The sequence below is a fragment of the Macrobrachium nipponense genome, chromosome 41 (genome assembly GCF_015104395.2).
Source record: "Macrobrachium nipponense isolate FS-2020 chromosome 41, ASM1510439v2, whole genome shotgun sequence".
Classification (NCBI taxonomy): domain Eukaryota; kingdom Metazoa; phylum Arthropoda; class Malacostraca; order Decapoda; family Palaemonidae; genus Macrobrachium; species Macrobrachium nipponense.
Genome location: NC_061102.1, coordinates 12,622,238 through 12,641,576, shown reverse-complemented (window position 1 = coordinate 12,641,576; position 19,339 = coordinate 12,622,238). Strand labels below are relative to the sequence as shown.

The 19,339-nt window shown below is 41.2% G+C and overlaps 1 protein-coding gene across 3 annotated transcripts in view; it reads left to right on the top strand.

Moving 5' to 3' along the window:
* Positions 1 to 1,882: 1,882 nt before the first annotated feature.
* The window catches only part of LOC135212511 (acyl-CoA-binding domain-containing protein 5-like), a gene marked incomplete at its 5' end in the record, with an annotated part of 31,882 nt that continues 14,425 nt past the window's right edge, over positions 1,883 to 19,339 (top strand). For all 3 annotated transcript variants that reach the window (XM_064246019.1, XM_064246020.1, XM_064246021.1), the window contains 3 exon segments: positions 1,883 to 2,041; positions 2,753 to 2,963; positions 10,574 to 10,854. In XM_064246019.1, the coding sequence (XP_064102089.1) occupies positions 1,883 to 2,041; positions 2,753 to 2,963; positions 10,574 to 10,854 (651 nt within the window).

The window sequence follows — 19,339 nt, the reverse complement described above, 5'->3', positions numbered from 1 at the left end:
GGAATTTCCTCTTCCACGACCTCTGTGATCAGATAGCAGATTTCTTACTCTATCTAAGAAATGTGCAGAAATTGGCAGTTCCTACAATCAAGGGGGGGTTATAGGAGTATGTTGTCTGCCGTTTTTCGCCACAGAGGACTGGACCTCTCCGACAATAAGGATCTGCATGATCTCTTAAGGTCGTTCGAAACCACCAAGATTCCACAAGCAAGACCGCCCTCATGGAATCTCGATGTGGTTTTGAAACATCTGATGCTAAGTCCCTTTGAGCCTCTCCATGAAGCTTCTCTAAGGGACTTGACGAGAAAAACGCTTTTCCTAGCTTCTCTGGCGACGGCGAAGAGAGTTAGTGAAATCCAAGCGTTCAGTAGCCTAGTGGGCTTCAAGGGAGACAACGCTGTCTGCTCGTTGAACCCATCTTTCTTGGCTAAGAACGAGAACCCGTCTAATCCTTGGCCAAAGAGCTTTGAAATCAAAGGAATATCGAGTCTCGTGGGTCAAGAACCAGAGAGAGCCCTGTGCCCTGTCAGGGCTCTCAAGTTCTATGTGAATAGGACTAAAGAGATAAGAGGTCCCTCAGGTAATCTCTGGTGCTCGGTGAAGAGACCAGATTTGCCGTTGTCGAAGAATGCTGTTGCTTTCCTTCTTGAGGGACGTCATTAAAGAGGCTCATTCATCTTGCCAGAAGACTGATTTGAGCCTCTTTTAAAGTGAAAGCTCACGAGGTCAGAGCCGTAGCTACTTCTCTTGCCTTCCAAAGGAATATGTCTATCAAAGATATTCTTGATAGCACCTTCTGGAGGAGCAATTCCGTATTCGCCTCACATTACCTCCGGGATGTGAGAACGATTTACGAGAACTGTAGTTCTTTGGGGCCTTACATTTCGGCAGACACAGTTTTGGGGGCTGAAGGTAGCTCTCTCCCTATCCCTTAGCTTAGTTAGGTTAGTTTTATTGTGTTTTTGTTGATGGTGAGATCTTCTGTGGAATCTCCCATTCCTTAGTGTTAATGTCAGGGTTTTTTTGGTTAGTTGGTCAGGTGGTGGTCGGTTGCTGTGTTACTGCCATATGTTTGGCTAGATGGTCTTGTCACATTGTGGTCACGTCCCCGTTGACAGAGCATCCAGAGTGCACCAGCACTACAGGTCCAAACCTGGCTGGCAACTCTGATAAAAGCATAAGCAGGCTTTAAGTGACAGTAATCACAGAGTCTACTTTGCTATCAGGTAAGGAACCAATAAGTTAATCTTTTATTTAATTTAAGTTTCCTAAAAATCCTAGTCTGTCTCTACCCACCATCCGAAGGTGGGATTCAGCTATATATATATCTGACAGGTAAGTTTCATGAACAAAATGTTATTGTTATAATACAATTAAGTTTGTTCATACTTACCTGGCAGATATATATAATTAGAGTGCCCACCCTCCTCCCCTCAGGAGACAAGGGTCATGAATAAATATGAATAGAAAATGGGAATGGTTCCTGATATCCGCCTCCCAGCGGCGGGAATGGGTACTACCACCTGGCCGCCCCACTACGTGTGCCGCGAGTTTTGAAATTCTGTCGGACGACAGAAATACAGCTATATATATATCTGCCAGGTAAGTATGAACAAACTTAATTGTATTATAACAATAACATATTTGCAGTCTATTTGTTTTAGAATATAGGGCTCTGGTTTTGATATCAAGGAAAATTACAAATTATTTTAAACTTTGGTCTATTTAACTATTAAATTTCTTTAGTTTACCCATGAAAAAAATATATTTGATCTTTGTTTTTTATATAATTATCTACAGTTGTTGAAAAAATAATACTGTTCATTTGATGACATACCCAAAATACAGTAATAGTGATTTAAATACGTTTCACTCTTCACAGGACCAAGAACTTGCCAAAGTTGAAGAAGAGGAAGACGAAGAATTGGTTGTGATGAAAGTGATCAACTCTGTGGAAAATACAACAACACATACCCTGACATTATCGCCCAAGGTATACAGTGACTCTGAATCAGATGAAGAATATTCTGAACCAGCTGAGGTTAGTTTGAGGTTAATATGATTCTTTAGCTGTAAATTTTCATGTGATATTATTTAGGGTTGCTGATTATTTTTGTACATAATTGGATGATAGTACAGGCAGTCCCCGGGTTATGACGGGGGTTCCATTCTTGAGACGTTGTAAGCTGAAAATTGCCGTAAGCCGGAACATCGTGAAAAATCCTAAGAAAACCTTACTTTTAATGCTTTGAGGGCATTGAAAACTATGTATACTGCATTCTTATTGCATTTTGCATAAAAAACCCTTCAAATATTGATTATTTTGCATTTTTGGTGTCATATTTCATCTGCCAGATCAGTGTTGTATGCATCATAATACTGGAACATGCGTCGTAACCCTGGAAATAATGTCTGATGAATATAATTGAGAAGCGCCTTAACCTTGGAATGTCGTAAGCCGAACCTGTCATAACCCAGGGACTGCCTGTATTTATTTCTCTGAGGATTTTTTTGAGATAATCTTTATGCTGTCTTTTGAATTGGTATTTGCACATAAATCTAGAAAAAATGGTTTGGGGATTCTTTGACAAGGGTTATGTAATTGCTCACAATATTGCCACATAGATTGTTATAACTATTTTAAGCTTGCAATCTACTTCCTTTTTCAAAGATTAATGAAAGTTATAAAAGCAGTATATTTGCCAATCTTCTTAAAAGTAGTGCATTTATTTTAACAAATTATTTATTACAGATGAGCATAGATTATCTAGTAACAGAAGCCAAGATTACATCTCAACAGCCAGTGGAAGCTTTCATGTCCACACCACAGCAAAATTTTTCTGCCGATCACTCCACTGACTCACCAGATAGTGGTATTAAAGTAACCACAGGTCCTTTGGTATGTGGAGGAGGTGATCAGAGTCACCCAGGAGGACTTCAGATGACTCCACGAGGATTTCAAGGTATATTATGAGAAAAACTTGGTAGAATATACCATTCTTTGGTTGACATGAGTGGTTGAATTTCTTAAAGCTCTTTTCATCACATGGTGGAAAGTGTTAATTATGTATTTTGTACATGAACTTCCCTGCCAGATATATACATAGCTTACGACTCTGACGTCACGACAGAAAATTCAAAACTCGCGGCACACGCTACAGGTAGGTCAGGTGATCTACCTTACCCGCCGCTGGGTGGCAGGTGTAAGAACCAACCCCCCTTTTCAGTCAGATTTTTCTGTCACCGGCTTAACAGCACCTGTTGTTAAGTCCTCTCGATAGTGGATTTATTCTCGTCGCCGACGATTCTTGGATTGACTAATTTGGTGATGTACCCTTTGTTCGTTGGCTTGGCATACACTATTTTGGATCGTTTTTTGGATTGTTCTTTGTTTATTTCTCATAATGGCTGATTCTGAACTTAAGAAATCTTCTATGTTTAGAGTATGTTCGAAGAGTGAATGTAAGGTGAGGCTTCCTAAAGCGTCTTTAGACCCTCACAGTGTGTGTATGAACTGTAGGGGGAATGAATGTTCTTTCGTTAACCCTTGTCAAGAGTGTGAAAGGTTGGATGAGGACGGATGGAAGTCTCTTTCTTCCTACTTAAGGAAGTTAGAGAAGGATAGAGCGCGTAAGGCTTCTTCCAGGAGTTCAAGTAGGTCTCTTGTTAGCGAACTTGATTTTGAGAACCCAACAGTAGACGTAGTTCCTTCTCCTGTTTCAGCCCCTGCTCCTAGCTTTGAACCCGAAGATTCGTGTTCGGAGAACGCAGTAAGGAGTAACGAGAGCAAAGTATGCTCTTATAAAGGTAAGAGTGACAGTGAGAGTGATAAGTGAAGTGCCCCGCTTCTAGGCCTAGACCTCTTCCAGACTCCCAGACCCAGTGGAGGAGGAAAGTCGAAAGCCGCAGGAAGGTTAGGGAGAACCCCCACCGGTCAGGCATCCCTTCGGCAGATCCTGTTGCTCGCTCCCAGGCTGCCTTGGATAGAGCCAAGAAGGAAGTGTTGAGACAGTGCTTCTCGTCTTCTTCGTCTCCTTCTCCTAAGCGTAGATGGAGCGCTTCGGAGTCATCTCGCCCTCTCAAGAGAGCTTGGAAGGAGCCTTGCGCCCTTCCTTCCAGCCCCGAATCCTTCTCAGAAGAACCAGAGATCGAGCGTAAGAGAGCCAGGAGATCTCAAGGATCCTCTTCTCCTTTCCACGCTCGGGCTGCTACTCCTACCGAAGAGTTTGAGAGATCGCCAGCGCGCATCTTGGCCGGCCTACAGGCGCAGATTTCTGCTTTAGCCAACTCTTTAGCGGGGAGTTCTCACCGTCGGAAGGACATCTCCCTACCGGTGAAGAAGTCAAAGAAGGATTCTGCGGATTTTTCGCCTAATGCAGAAAAAGTGCAATAGCCTCGCAGCAGAGCCTCTTTCATTAAAGAGAGACTCAGTCGCTCTCCGAGCAGGCGCTCCTTTCACGATAGCAGATGTAAGGATCTTGACAGGCGTTCTTCTCCTGAACACCGCTCTCCTAGTTTTAGGGAGGATAGACATCGCTCTCCGAAGACTCGCTCCTCTTATTGTAAACGTCAAGAGTTTGACAAGAACAAGGATTCTCGTTCCGTCCAAGATCGCAGTAGGCGCTCTTCACCTGGAAGCCGCTCTCCTCTGTATAGGCGCACGGAGACTAGTAGGCGCTTTTCTCCGGATTTTGTTTCTTCGCCTGAGATTCGTTCGCCATCTGTCAAAATCAGAGAAGATAGTAGGTGCAAAGAGCCTAGCAAGAGACAGACTAGACTATCGCCTTCTTGCGAGCGCACTCGTTCAGATAGGCACTCGGTATCTCGCAAACGCTTTGCGTCTGATAGACGTTCTTCTTCGGAAGACTTTTCGCTTTGTGACAGGCGCCAAGAGCCTGACAAGTGAGTTGGATTGGACAAGCACCAAGGGCCTGACAAGCGCTTAGAACTTGACAGGCGCCTAGAGCCTAGCAGGCGTAAGATTCCTGATAGGCGCTCTCCTCATACTAGGAGCCCTTCAGTTGTCTTTGACAAGGATTTGGACAGATGCGCCTCCTCTAGCAGGCGCTCTATTAGTAGGCGCTCTCTCAATAGGCGCTCTCCCTACAGGCGCTCTCCCAGCAGGCGCTCTCCCAGCAGGCGCTCTCCCAGCAGGCGCTCTCCCAGCAAGCGCTCTCCCAACAGGCGCTCTCCCAGTTGGAGTTCTCCTGGTAGGCGCTCTCCTAGGAAAAGCTCTCCTATAGGCAGCCGATCGTCAAAACGTCTTTCTTCGGAAGAAGGACATGGTGCTTCCGAGGAAGATCTTCCGAAGGATTCTTCAGGTTCCTGTTACAAGAGATTGACGGAACTCCTCTTACAAGAATTTGGAGAGTCTCTTTCGGCGGTTGCACCTCCTTCTCCCCCTTCCTTATTTTCTACAGCTAAAACTTTGAAGACGTCGTCGGTGGTGAAGATGAAACCTACGGTGTCAATGAAGAAAGCGCTCAAGAGCTTCGACGATTGGTTGGTCTCCAAGGAGGAGAAGGGGAAGACAGTTTTTTCCTTCCCACCTTCCAAACTTACCGGAAAGATGGGATTCTGGTACGAGTCGGGGGAACCTTTGGGTTTGACTCTTCCAGCTTCTTCAGACGCGGACTTCTCTTCGTTGGTGGATTCCGCGCGTCGTTCGGCGCTTAATTCAGCTAAGACGACGTGGGATCAAGACTCTTTATCTCCAGAGGATTTACATTCAGTATTGTCTTGCATGGACAAGGCAGTGAGAGACGGTTCTGGAGAGATAGCTTCGCTTTTCGGGGCAGGAGTTGTTAAGAAGAGGGCAGTTTTCTGCTCCTTTTTAACCAAAGCGGTGTCGCACGCGCAGAGATCGTCGCTGTTATTTGCTAATCTTTCCCAGCAACTCTTCCCCAAGAAGATCATCAACGACATTTCCAACGCTCTTTCTGCTAAAGCGACGCAAGATATGTTGGCTCGCTCAGCGAGAATTCCTAAGGCTTCTTTTCAACCTAAGGCGAAGAAGGAGACGTCGATCAAGCAAGAGCCCTTTCGAGGAGGCCCTTCTTCCCGCGCTTCTTCCTCCAGAGGAACAAGACCTCCTAGAAGAGGAAGGACCTTCTCTCGTTCTATCAGAGCGAAGAAATAGTACGAGTGTCCTCCAGACTGCAGTAGGTGCCAGACTGCTGAGTTTTGCAGACGTCTGGGCACAGAAGGGGCCGGACAACTGGTCCCTCTCTATAATAAAAAAAGGATACCTCATTCCCTTCGTGTCGAAGACCACCTTTGACCACCACACCAAGGGAGTTAGTGGCCAGGTACAAAGACCCTCACATGAATCAGGCCCTTGCTCTAGCAGTAGAGCTGATGCTGGAGAAGCAAGCGATACAGATGGTGCAGGACCCTCATTCCACGGGATTCTACAACCGTCTTTTTCTTGTGCCCAAGAACTCAGGAGGATGGAGACCGGTTCTGGACGTAAGTGCCCTGAATGTCTTTGTGAAGAAGAGAAGGTTTACGATGGAGACGACATCCTCAGTATTAGCCGCCCTTCGTCCAGGGGACTGGATGGTGTCACTAGACCTTCAGGACGCTTATTTTCATGTGCCAATCCATCCTTCTTCGCGCAAGTTCCTGAGATTCATGTGGAAAGGGAAAGTGTTTCAGTTCAGGGCTTTGTGCTTCGGCCTCTCCACAGCCCCTCAAGTCTTTACAGGGCTGATGAAGAACGTAGCCCAATGGCTTCATCTCGAAGGAGTGAGGGTGTCCCTTTACTTGGACGATTGGCTGATCAGGGCCAAATCGAAGCAGAAATGTCTGGAGGACCTTCACATCACTCTGACCTTAGCGAGTTCTCTGGGTTTGCTGATAAACTTCGAGAAATCACAGCTAATCCCCAGCCAAGATCGTATTTATCTGGGGATTCGGATGGTTTCTCAGGTTTTTCGGGCTTTTCCATCCCGGAAAGGATCAACCGTTGTGCAGAGAAGGTCGCAACCCTTCTGGAGAAAGATGTATGCACAGCGAGGGAGTGGATGAGTCTGTTGGGGACACTCTCCTCGCTGGAGCAATTCTTTTCTCTAGGGAGGTTGCACCTCAGACCCCTACAATTCTTCCTGAATCGGAACTGGAATCGGGGTGCTCAGAACCTAGATTTTGTATTCAAAATCTCGAACGAGATAAAAGAGGATCTCCGATGGTGGGCAGACCCTCTTCTTTTCAAGGAAGGCATTTCCTTACGGTTGAAGAACCCCGACCTAGTCTTATTTGCAGACGCATCGGACAAAGGTTGGGGAGCGACTCTAGGATCCAGAGAAGTGTCAGGCACCTGGATGGGGGAACGGGTGTCCTGGCATATAAACAAAAAAGAGCTCATGGCGATTTGGTTAGCCCTCAAGGAGTTCGAGCCTCTCGTTCAGAAGTCTTCAGTTCAGGTCAACTCGGACAACACCACAGCCCTGGCTTACATTCGGAAACAAGGGGGGACTCGCTCATTCTCCCTGTACGAAACAGCAAGAATGCTCCTCTTGTGGTCGGAGGAAAGGGAGATAAGTCTCCTCACCAGGTTCGTATAGGGAGAAAGAAATGTCAGAGCAGATCTGCTCAGCAGAAGAAACCAAGTCCTTCCCTCAGAATGGACCCTTCACTCGGACGTATGCCAGGGACTGTGGAAGATCTGGGGCAGACCTCATCTGGACCTCTTCGCAACTGCCAGGAACGCGAGGATAGACCTGTACTGTTCACCGATTTCAGACCTGAAAGCAGTAGCGGTAGACGCGTTCCTGTTGGACTGGAGCAACCTAGACCTTTATGCGTTTCCTCCTTTCAAGATTCTAGGGGAGACTCTAAGGAAATTCTCAGCATCAGAAGGAGCAAGGATGACCTTGATAGCTCCATTCTGGCCCGCCCAGGACTGGTTCACAGAGGTACTGGAATGGTTGGTAGATGTTCCAAGATCTCTGCCACTAAGAGTCGATCTGCTCAAACAGCCCCACTTCGACAGGTTTCACAAGAACCTCCCCGCTCTCAGTCTAACTGGATTCAGACTATCAAGAGTCTGGTCAGAGCTAAGGGGTTTTCGGCAAAGTCTGCAAGAGCAATTGCCAATGCACGTAGACCTTCCACTTCCAGGGTCTACCAGTCGAAGTGGGATGTTTTTCGACGTTGGTGCAGGAATCAGAACGTTTCCTCCTCCAGTACCTCTGTGACCCAGATAGCAGATTTTCTTATTTTTCTGAGGGAAAAATGCGGTTTGGTAGTCTCTACCATTAAGGGCTACAGGAGTATGCTATCTTCTGTGTTCAGACACAGGGGATTACACATCTCCGAAGATAAGGATCTGCATGACTTAATCAAGTCGTTTGAGACTTCTAAAAGGAACTCTTGTTTAACACCAAGCTGGAACCTGGATGTAGTGCTATTGTTCTTAAGATCCGCTAGATTCGAACCTCTCCATTCAGCTTCCTTCAGAGATCTTACTATGAAGACCTTGTTTCTCTGCGCTTTAGCTTCGGCTAAGAGAGTAAGCGAACTGCAAGCTTTGGAAGGAGATGTTGGGTTCCAAGGAGACTCAGCTGTGTGTTCGTTTCTCCCGTCTTTCTTGGCCAAGAATGAAAACCCCTCTTCACCTTGGCCCAGGAGCTTCGAAATTAAAAGCTTATCCTCTCTAGTTGGATCAGAAGAGGAGAGGTCCCTTTGCCCTGTAAGGAGCTTAAAGTTTTATCTCCAGAAGAAGAAACAACTTGGGGCTAACTCAGACATCCTATGGTGTTCCGTAAGAGATCCTAGTAGGCCCTTATCAAAGAATGCCCTGTCATTCTTTATAAGGAACCATATCAAAGAAGCTCACGCATCTTGTGACCAAGATCAGTTTAGACTTCTTAAAGTCAAGGCACATGAGGTAAGGGCCATCTCTACGTCTTTGGCTTTCAAGAAGAACATGTCCCTACAAAACCTCATGAAGGCGACTTATTGGAGGTGTGAGTCAGTCTTTGCCAACCACTACCTGAAAGACGTAAGAATTATGTATGAGAAGTGCTTTGGGTTAGGCCCGTACGTATCGGCAGATTCAGTGCTGGGGCAGGGAGCTGAAGCATATCCTTTTTAAATATTTTCCCTTATTGTATTTGTATTGTGTTTTGTGGTTGTGGGAAGGAGGATGCAGGAGGCATCTCCTTCTTTCGAAGTATTAACATTTTTATTTTGGTTAGGTGATCGTTTTGTGCTTGAAGCTCCTTGCAAGGGTAGTGGACAGGCTCTGTCATTTAAGTGGGTTGATCCCCATTGACTAGACCCTAACTGGATTCTGCCAAGTAAGAGGAGTCAGTTCCCATTGGTAGACCCAAAGAGTTTTTCAGCTGTAGGTCACGCCCTCGCTGTAACTCTTCAGGCAACGCAGACTTGTAGACAGTAACTATGAAGTCTTCTGCCTAAATCAGGTAAGAACCAAGGGTATTTATTACTTTAACATATGTTATTTCCCCTTTTCTCTGGACTTATAAGTCTCTTTCCCTCCACCAAGGGTGTCAATCAGCTATGTATATATCTGGCAGGGAAGTTCATGTACAAAAATGATATTGTTAGTATACAATAAAGTTTTGTACATACTTACCTGGCAGATATATACGATTGATGGCCCTTCCAGCCTCCCCTCAGGAGACAGGTGGAAGAGAAAAATCTGACTGAAAAGGGGGGTTGGTTCTTACACCTACCACCCAGCGGCGGGTAAGGTAGATCACCTGACCTACCTGTAGCGTGTGCCGCGAGTTTTGAATTTTCTGTCGTGACGTCAGAGTCGTAATCTATGTATATATCTGCCAGGTAAGTATGTACAAAACTTTATTGTATACTAACAATATCATTTTAGCAAAGGAATACTGCAAAGAATCTTTGATGTTACCAACAGTGTGCTGTGACAGGTAAGACTGCAGACAAGACAACCATTAACCTTAGCTCTTATAAATTGATACACATCTCTAGACTACTAACATAGCCAAGGAATTAATGTGTTAATAGCAGATATGGGATGACCCCTAGTTTTGGCAAATCACCAAAGTATTTAAATAATCTTAATTGCTATGTACCACATATTATTTGCTTCCATTTAAGTAAATGTTTGGTTAAGTAGACTAAATAATATTGTAGTATTAGTGAAACAAAGATTATACGAAAATTGTTAGTTACAAAAATGTTGGTACAGTAAAATTTATTAACTCTAGAGAGTAAGATTATTAGAACAAGTGTAAAAATTGTTATGAGGTTGAGTCCTTGGGAAATATTTGGCAATCAGTGGGTTGTATTTTTAAGGTGAAATGTATAATTGAGTGCCCTATGGTTCAAAAGAAAGTGGATAATTGCAGTGTTTTATGATTTGTTTGACCCATTTTTTCTTTTCAAACTATGGTGCTTTACACGTCAAGCATTTAAGTTTTATCTTAGCTACTATTAAGATAAAAATATTCTTCATTCCTTTCTTCAAGTCTATAATACATCATATTAGTATTATTGAATATAAATAATGGTCAGAAGGTTTGCCATAATAGAAACATGTATACCAAAGTTTCTCATGTTAAACCAATTTCAGGTTCTCATTATGGCGCCTCCTCATACGCTCCAGGCGATAGTAGAAATGCTGCTTCCTTTGCTCAATCAAGCGGTCTTTCAAGAAGTTCAGGGAGCGGAGGAGGTACAGGGGAAGGAGGAGGAAGAAAAGGAAGTGGTTCCAGTGTTGCTGAAGATGTCAATGCACAGCTTGTAATTTTACTGAGAAGGCTTCAGAATGACATGGAGAATGTTCTACATCGACTCAATACCCTGGAAACGCTCACTGTAACTCAGCATCACACACATTGCCATCATTGCCATGTAAGTTCTATTTTTGTATTGATTACAAGTTAGGTGCTGAAACTTAACAGTGGATTAAAATTGCTTAGACCTGTACAGAGTATCCTGTGATATTGAAATAAGTTTGTAAATCCATTTGTTGAAAGTAAGCTCTTAAGTAAAATTTAAAATTTCTATCACAAACAATGTTTATAGAAAGTTTCTGTAAATAAAGTTATTCTTCATTGAAAAATTATTAGAGGAAATTGTTTTGTTCACTGTATAAAGAACAAAACAGTAAGTAAATTGTCACTATTTAGGACATCCTATTTTTAAAGTTGTCTTCAAAGAAAAAAATTGTTCTTTCTAGTTTTATCAGATGTACAATTTTTCATTCTAGTTTTATCAGATTTACTGTAGTTACACATTACTCTGTATGGTTCTCTGCTCATGTAGAATACCTGTACTGGATTTACATTTTCCAAGTCCCTTTAGCCTTCTTTGAAGGCAACAGTTGAAAAGGATTCATATCCCATGCAGCTGAATAGTATTTATCACAAAAATGATAATTCTTGGCAAATTAAATATAGAGGTCCTGTAAAAACCCTTCCAAATGGAAAAATGTGATAATTAATGTTTTACAACAAACTCACTTCTTTAGCAGGCTATATTTTGAGCATTGAATCCCAGACGCACTATTATGCACTTATGGTCCTTTTAGTCCATGGTGGTCAACTGAAGTACTCTGTGTCTACCATCAGGTCAGCCGTTCCTAGAGATTCCCAAGCATTTGGAATCGTCCTGCTTTTCTTTGATTACATTCTGTTTCATTCATTCTACCTGCTTTGGCATCGTGGTGGATACATTTTTATAAGTAAAAGCTATGTGGGAATTGGTTTCAATGATGCTGTTATGGCAAACTAAAATCCGTAAAAAACTACTTTACAGATTTTAACTAAATATTTGTTGTCCCCGGGTTATGGCAACTCCGACGTACAGTGTTCTATACTTCTGGCGCTTTTTCAAATATATTAATAAAAAAATTGGTTCTGGGTTATGGCTGATGTTCCAAAGTTATGTTGCCGTAAGTTTGGAGTTATGGCGTTTTCTGACTTATGGCATGCTGCTGGAATGGAACCTCTGTCATAATCGGGGGACTCCCTGTTTGGTGAAAATGACTTGTAATAACATCCTTGAGACATCAACAAAATTTTAATTTTTTTCATAATAGAATTTATAAAGTATATTGCATGAGCCCAAAACTACAGTATCAACAGTATAAGGAGAGAGAGAGAGAGAGAGAGAGAGAGAGAGAGAGGAGAGAAGAGAGAGAGGAGAGAGAGAGAGAGAGAGAGAGAGAGAGAGAGAGAGATTCAGTAATGCTAGCCATTTTTGTAACTTATAAAGAGCAAGATTATTTGGTCTTATGTAGTAGGTGATGATTATGCATTTAAATCATCTAATTATTTCATCAGATTTCCCAGGAAAATAGCCTGTCTTGCCTACTCATCACTTGTTTTTTTTTTCTTTTTTACCGCAAGTTACTGATTGTTAGTTATTATGTACATTTTTCGTATCCCCAAATACATGGTATAAGATTATCTTCTTTGCATGGGACTTTTTGTGGAGTTGCCTCATTATGAAGACTACTCCTGTTGTGACATGATCCGGACTGACAGTTGTCAGTTTTTGCAACTTTTCATAGCCTTTCTTCCAGCATCATTTCAGTATTTTCATATCTGAACTATGTAGTCATATTTCTCCAATAATATTCTCTTTCTTCCATCTTACTTTCCTCAGCCCTCTCCCAACAATTGTTTCATTGTGCAGCTGCGAGGTTTTCCTCCTGTTACACCTTTAAAATATTTTTCTTCTATTTCCTTTTCAATGCTGAATGACATAGTTCTCAGTGCTTGGCAGTTAACCTTAATTTTATATACTATCATCCATTTGGCAATTTTCCATCTGCTTATCATGACTGTGATGCTCTTTGCCCACTCCTTTTGGTCCTGTTTCGTATTTTTTCAGGTTTTCAGTAACCTTTTCAGACGTGTACGTATTTTGTTGGTGTGTCTATTATGCTAGTCATCCAATTCTCTTTCATTTTCTTCATTTGAATTTTCAAGATACTGTCTCCATTGTTCTGGTATCTCTGTATTTTCAGCTTTTATTTCTCCATCATGATCTTATATATTCTTTGTCCCATGTAAATCATTTCTGTCTTTCCTCAGCCACGTTGCTGTCCTGTAGGCATAACAAGAAGTGATGCTGATTCAAGCTGCCTAAGGTGCAATTACTGACACTAGATTAAATATACTTGCACTTGTTGGCAATTTGTTTCTCTTAAAAGGCAGGCATTTTGGAATACTGTAATGAATTTGACCTTCACACATCAGAACAGGTTACACTAACTTCAAAGTGGCCTTAAATGCCTGACCCATGAGTTTTTGTGGGATAACCCATGAGACCCAGTCCTTGAATGCAGATCTACACTTATTTGTGCTTGCCTCTAGTGAGTGCCCAAATTTTTACAGAAATTTTTTGTAGAATTTTCAACACATTCAACTTTCATTAAATGTTTAAGGAGTTGCAGTATGTTAAGATTTATAACATCAAGAACAAACCATTGGGAGTGGCCCTATGAGACTTCAGTAACCAACCTTTTCAGGTGTGAATTACCATAGTATAAGGACAACTGTCTATCATCATGTGATAACCATCCTTTGATCATTTTTATATAGTTATAGTGATTGATTTAGAGAAGATTTTTCAGCTTAGTTCGGAAATGCATCCTACCAAATAATTTATGCCATTATATGGGTCACAGCTGAAAGAAATTTGGTTTGGATTGCAACATCTAACAATAAACTTGAGGTAACCCTGCTATAATGTGCAATTTTTCCCTCTCTGTGACAAGCAAAAAAAGAACATGAAATGAACCTCTAGGGTTTTCACCATTGTTATGATGATGCTTTCAAAATTTCAAGGTACTAAACCATGAATTTTTTGCTTCAAGCGTGTCTCCAGAAGTTCTGTTCAGCTGTACAGATGTAAGTGTTTACATAATAAAAATATGGAATGTTAGTCCATATATATAAAAGAATAAAACTAAAGAGGTCAGCCAGATTGCTTGCAGGAATGTGATCAGACTAGAGACGCTAAAGATGACGTATACAATAAGTATGTAGGCTAAGATAACATGCCGTCACCTGTAGTCATTCAATTGTTTATAAACATTAGTCCAAGCTCCCTGCTTGAGACAACTACCGCCTACGTGATCTGTAGCGTGTCTCATTCGATTGTGTGTTCGTATGAAACTCTGTCATTTGTAAGTATGTTCATATGTTCGAACTACTGTCTGTTCCTTCATAACTTGTAACAGAGATGGTAGACGGCAGAAGAGAGTTAGCTATCGTCATTAGAAGACCTGTACCTCTTTACCTAAGCTTTATCATGTAGAGGAATAGGATTAGCCATCATCATTGGCAGAAGCGATCAAGCTATCGTTATTAGAAGACTTGTACAATCATACCTGATCTTCACCATGTAAAACTTCAGAAGAAATTATATCTATTTTTATACTTAGTGTTTTCTACAAGAACCTCACCGAACCATGAGTTTAACACATCGTCGTAAAGATAATACCGACTTCGTAAGTGATCTACAAAACCCCAGACACTCCATTGAAGATGGAAGTGCAATACCAACCGACTTAGCGTATAGATTATCGCTAGTCTAACATTACCTCATAGGGCGCCTTATCATACAAGGCACAAGCCCTAATATTGGTGGCCAGCGGACCAGAAGAACTCTACAACGTCCTACGAAGAAAAAACAGAATAATAAATCATGAAGTCAACGACGACGAAAGCAGCAGATTCTTCAAGCAACCTAGTATCATCATTAGTGAGCGACTTCAGAAAACAACAAGATTCGTCAAGCAACTTAGTATCATCGTTAGTGAATAACTTCAAGAAACAAAACCGACGTGTCTTTTTCTTACGACAACGCAAGCTTCGTCTCTCATTAGAATCATTCAAGAAAACATCGTTAGTGAGCGTTTCCGGAACTTCAAGAAACAAACCGAACGCGTCTGCAGCATCGGATCTTTCAAGGGCTCGAATCATCGAAACAACGCGCACGGGGGAAACTGAAGCCAAACCAGGTCATCCGCTAAATAGAGAAGGAGGACCAAGGCCGTGTGTCGTTATCGGAACACCGTGACTTCCCACAAAAGCAAGCTAAGTACAATTTTTTATTCATTTGGAGTAACTTTGAGTGTTTCTTTTGCAGGTCGAATCTCGTTATTCCTGTGGCTGAAGTTACGAGACATTCTTAATCTTACTTTTTTACAGAAATTATCTACATCATTGAGATTTCGCTACTGCGAGTTTTTTATCTTTGAGTGTCTGTTTCCAGAAGTTCTACTGAAATATCATAATCATATACTATGTTAATTTTATCATTTTGGGTGATTATTAATCCCTTACGTAACAAATCATATTAAACAGTGAATATGCGTTTACGCAGTGGACGTCTGTATTTATATAGATGCATGGATAGGGTCGTTAAGCACCGTAGTGATTAGAAAACACACAAAAAACAAGTGGAACACCCGTACAAATCTATATAAATTAGAGGTAACACTATTTCGGGTCATGACAATAAATGCTCCTTTGCAAAGTCCCGATCGCAGTTTTAGCCTTGAGTTTTTGAGTTATATAAAATGTCGAACCTCAATGACTCAACTCAACTTTAAAAATATGGCTGGATTGCAAGGAATAACATGTCTGTAAAAAACTTTCATCAGGCTAAATGCGCTGACCAGGATCCCTCACTATTTCAAATTTTAGCAAAGAATGAAGTACAAACAGTTAATATTGTATGCAGTAGTGATAACTTGTCTTATTAGTAATCGCTCAGTTCCTAATAGTTCGTCATTCATTGCTTTATACGTAACCAGCAACATACAGGCAGTCCCCGGGTTATGACGGGGGTTCCGTTCTTGAGACGCGTCGTAAGCCGAAAATCGTCGTAAGCCGGAACGACGCTTGGAAATATGTCTTAAACTAATAAAAAGTTATAAAAACCTTACTTGTAATCCTTTGGTTACACTACATGTTGTTTCCTGTAGTTTTATGTACAACCTGGAGTTATTTTCATAAAAGAATGCTGGTTCTTGAAGGTAAAAACTATTGTAATCCTCTGGTGACACTACATTCTTGAAGTTTTATGTACAACCTGGAGTGATTTTGCAAAATCTTGAGGGCTACAAGAACAGCTGATTACTATTTACGTATCATATAGACTAATTAAAGTAAATGTATCTTTAAATAGGCTTATATATTAGTATCAACAAAACATTTCCTGCCATGAGTCAGAGGCCGTTTAATGAAACGAACACTTCTCTGTCCTATCTGTTCAGAAAATAAACGTTACGTCAATCCCCGAGACCATTGTTGCCAAAGCGTCTCTCTCTCTCTCTCTCTCTCTCTCTCTCTGATCAAATTACATTGGAAACTTGACATACGATTGCCCTAATATACGAATGTTTTGAGATATAACAGAAAATTTGCGAAAATACAAGCTTTGATATACAACGAAATATTTGAGATACGATTTTGCGATGAGTGTTAGTTGTATAGGCGACCGATAAATGGCGTTCAGTCTGTTTGTTTGTTGGTGCTGCATGTTAACACGTCGTTGTTTAGTTCGTTGTATTTGCGCCTATTTTTCGTGTTATTTTGTCTATTTTATTATTAACCATGGGTCTCAAAGCTAAAGACAAAGCAGGTGATAAGAAAAAACCCAAGAAAATTATTTCGATGGAAGCAAAACATGAAATTATAGCAAAGCATGAACGTGGCGTTCGTATCGTCGATTGGCAACAAACGAGTATGGTCGAACTCCTTCTACAATACCCACGATCATCAAGCAGAAGGAAGCTATAAAAACCCCCGAGACCATTGTTGCCAAAGCGTCTCTCTCTCTCTCTCTCTCTCTCTCTCTCTCTCTCTTCATCTCTCTCTCTCTCTCTCGCTCTCTCTCTCTCTCTCTCTCTCTGATCAAATTACGTACTGGATAATGTCTCTCTTTGGATACTTCGATTTTGCCAAATATTGAGGGCTACAAGAACAGTTGATTACTATTTACGTATCATATAGACTAATTAAAGTAAACGTATCTTTTAAATAGGCTTATATTATTAGTATCAACAAAAAACATTTACTGGCATGAGTCAGAGGCCGTTTAACGAAACGAACACTTCTGTCTTAACTCGGAGCATCGGAAGACGCCTCTCTCTCTTCTCTCTCTCTCTCTCTCTCTCTCTCTCTCTCTCTCTCTATCTCTCTCTCTCTCTCTCTCTCTCTGATCAAATTACTGGATAATGTCTCTCTTTGGATACTTGGAATTTGCGTTGTAATCTAACCAGAAACTTCGTTTTGTTATTATTACTGGAAACAAGCAATGATTTTTTCATTATTTGCGCTTTTGGACTGTTATATGTAAACTAGTATGTATTCATTCGCTCGGAAACTAGTTCCGCATATGAGGCGTCACTAAAAAACATAGAAAAATACAACATAAAAAGTGTCGAAAATCATCATAATCTCAAAATTTTTGTTGTAATCTAACCAGAAAACTTATTTTTATTAATATACTGTGCTAAACTATAAAGGATTTTTATCATAGTATGCGTTTTTTAAAAGCGTCGTTAACTCGGAGCGTCGGAAGCGTCAGCGTCGTAACCTCGGAACAAGCGTCGTAACCCAGGACGGATTTTTCCATTGAATATTTAAGAAAAAGCGTCGTAACCTCGGAACGTCGTAAGCCGGAACCGTCGTAACCCGGGGACCGCCTGTAATGCTAAAAACACACAATATGTTGCCGATGGTAATAAAGAGAAGGATCCTAATTATTACAAAAGAAATAGAACAGTAGCCCGTTCAGAACTCAAACAAGCAAACTCGGTGACTGTGTCACCTAGTTAAGCGGTCAAGGTCAGTCAAAAAACTGCCGAAGTGTTCAAAGCAAAGCAAATTCCACACAATAAGCGACTCTAGCAGAGTGGGGAAAAAGCGATGTTGGATCATACATCCCAAATACCTTTTTAAAATTAAAAAGGAATTTCCCTATGCATCACACGACCGTATAAAGTAATCAGAGCAGGTTTTCGTTTTTTTTTAATACATAAGTTATTATAAGTAGTGGTGGATTAAGCCCGACTGTACGCGCCGTAAAAATTAGAATATCTTGATTTATTTCACGTATTATCCTGTATTTACGGACTCACCGTCTGTTGTTCGAACTTCCCTAATGAGAAGTCCGGATAAGCGAGCGCTTACAGATACCTCTATAGTTATAAAAAACATTGATCTGTATCTAGTGTAATTGTAAGATTCATCTAGGGGTATACAAAATATTATCTTACATCCTGCAAAATAAGGCGTGTTTATCAAAGGAAAATCCTATAAACCTTCAAACATATTAAAATCTGTTTGAACCAAAATGAGACAGTTAATCAAATAATAACTTATATAAAGGAACTATACATTTGTCTCATAAATTGTAACATTGTTCAAATGACCCAACAGAATTCTCCCACAACCGCAGTCGCACTTTGCACGCAAAATCTCGAGAAGCATGCACCCTCGAATGTCTTAGTGCGTGTAAAAAGACTTTGCTGGGAAATTAAATTTTAATCCTTCCCGACACTGAAATATAACGATTTCCGCGAACAATGCCCTAAAAGTATACATATCGTGGATACGGAAGTTATAAATATCGCATTTTTTATTGTTGCTAATTTTTAATCACGCCCAACCAGTCGTGGATGAATCTCTCTGATAATCTATCTAAAGTAATATCCGTAAAGTCATTCAAGCAGAGGTGATTCAGCAGAAATTTTTTTTATCTTTTACCTGAATACCAGGAAGTTTCTCCACTGGCGAGTGATCTCTGGAAAAAAACGGATGTAACTTAACACAAAACACGGTTTAAGGACAAACATAAAGCTATTTACGTACCTTCGTATAGATTCTCAATGAAATTTCAAAATAGAGATAAATGACGAAGTTGAAAAATGTTAGTAATAGGAGCCATTAGGAAATCAAATAAGCCCATATAATTTTTCCCTCAAACGTCATGCCATAAAAGATCGGACTTGGCGTATCTGCGCAGATTACTGACGCTTAAACAAGGAAACGACTCCCGATAGTTCCCAGTGCCATGTACCGACGACATCTTATCTCTGTTAGGTTAGAATAAATTTTTTTTTTTCACCAACTTGGACTTACTTAAAGGCTTTTACCTGATACCATTACCTAAGTGATTGTACCTCATATACCGTTTTCAGCACACTCAGGGGACATTATCAATTTTTACATATGCCTCTGGCTTACGTTGCGCCCCAATTACAATATAGTGTTTGGAGACTTTTAGGGGATACCCTACATGCCTATATGGATGATCTTGTAATCTTTTCTAATACATTAGAAGTACATTCACCATAAAAAGTAGAGCTAGT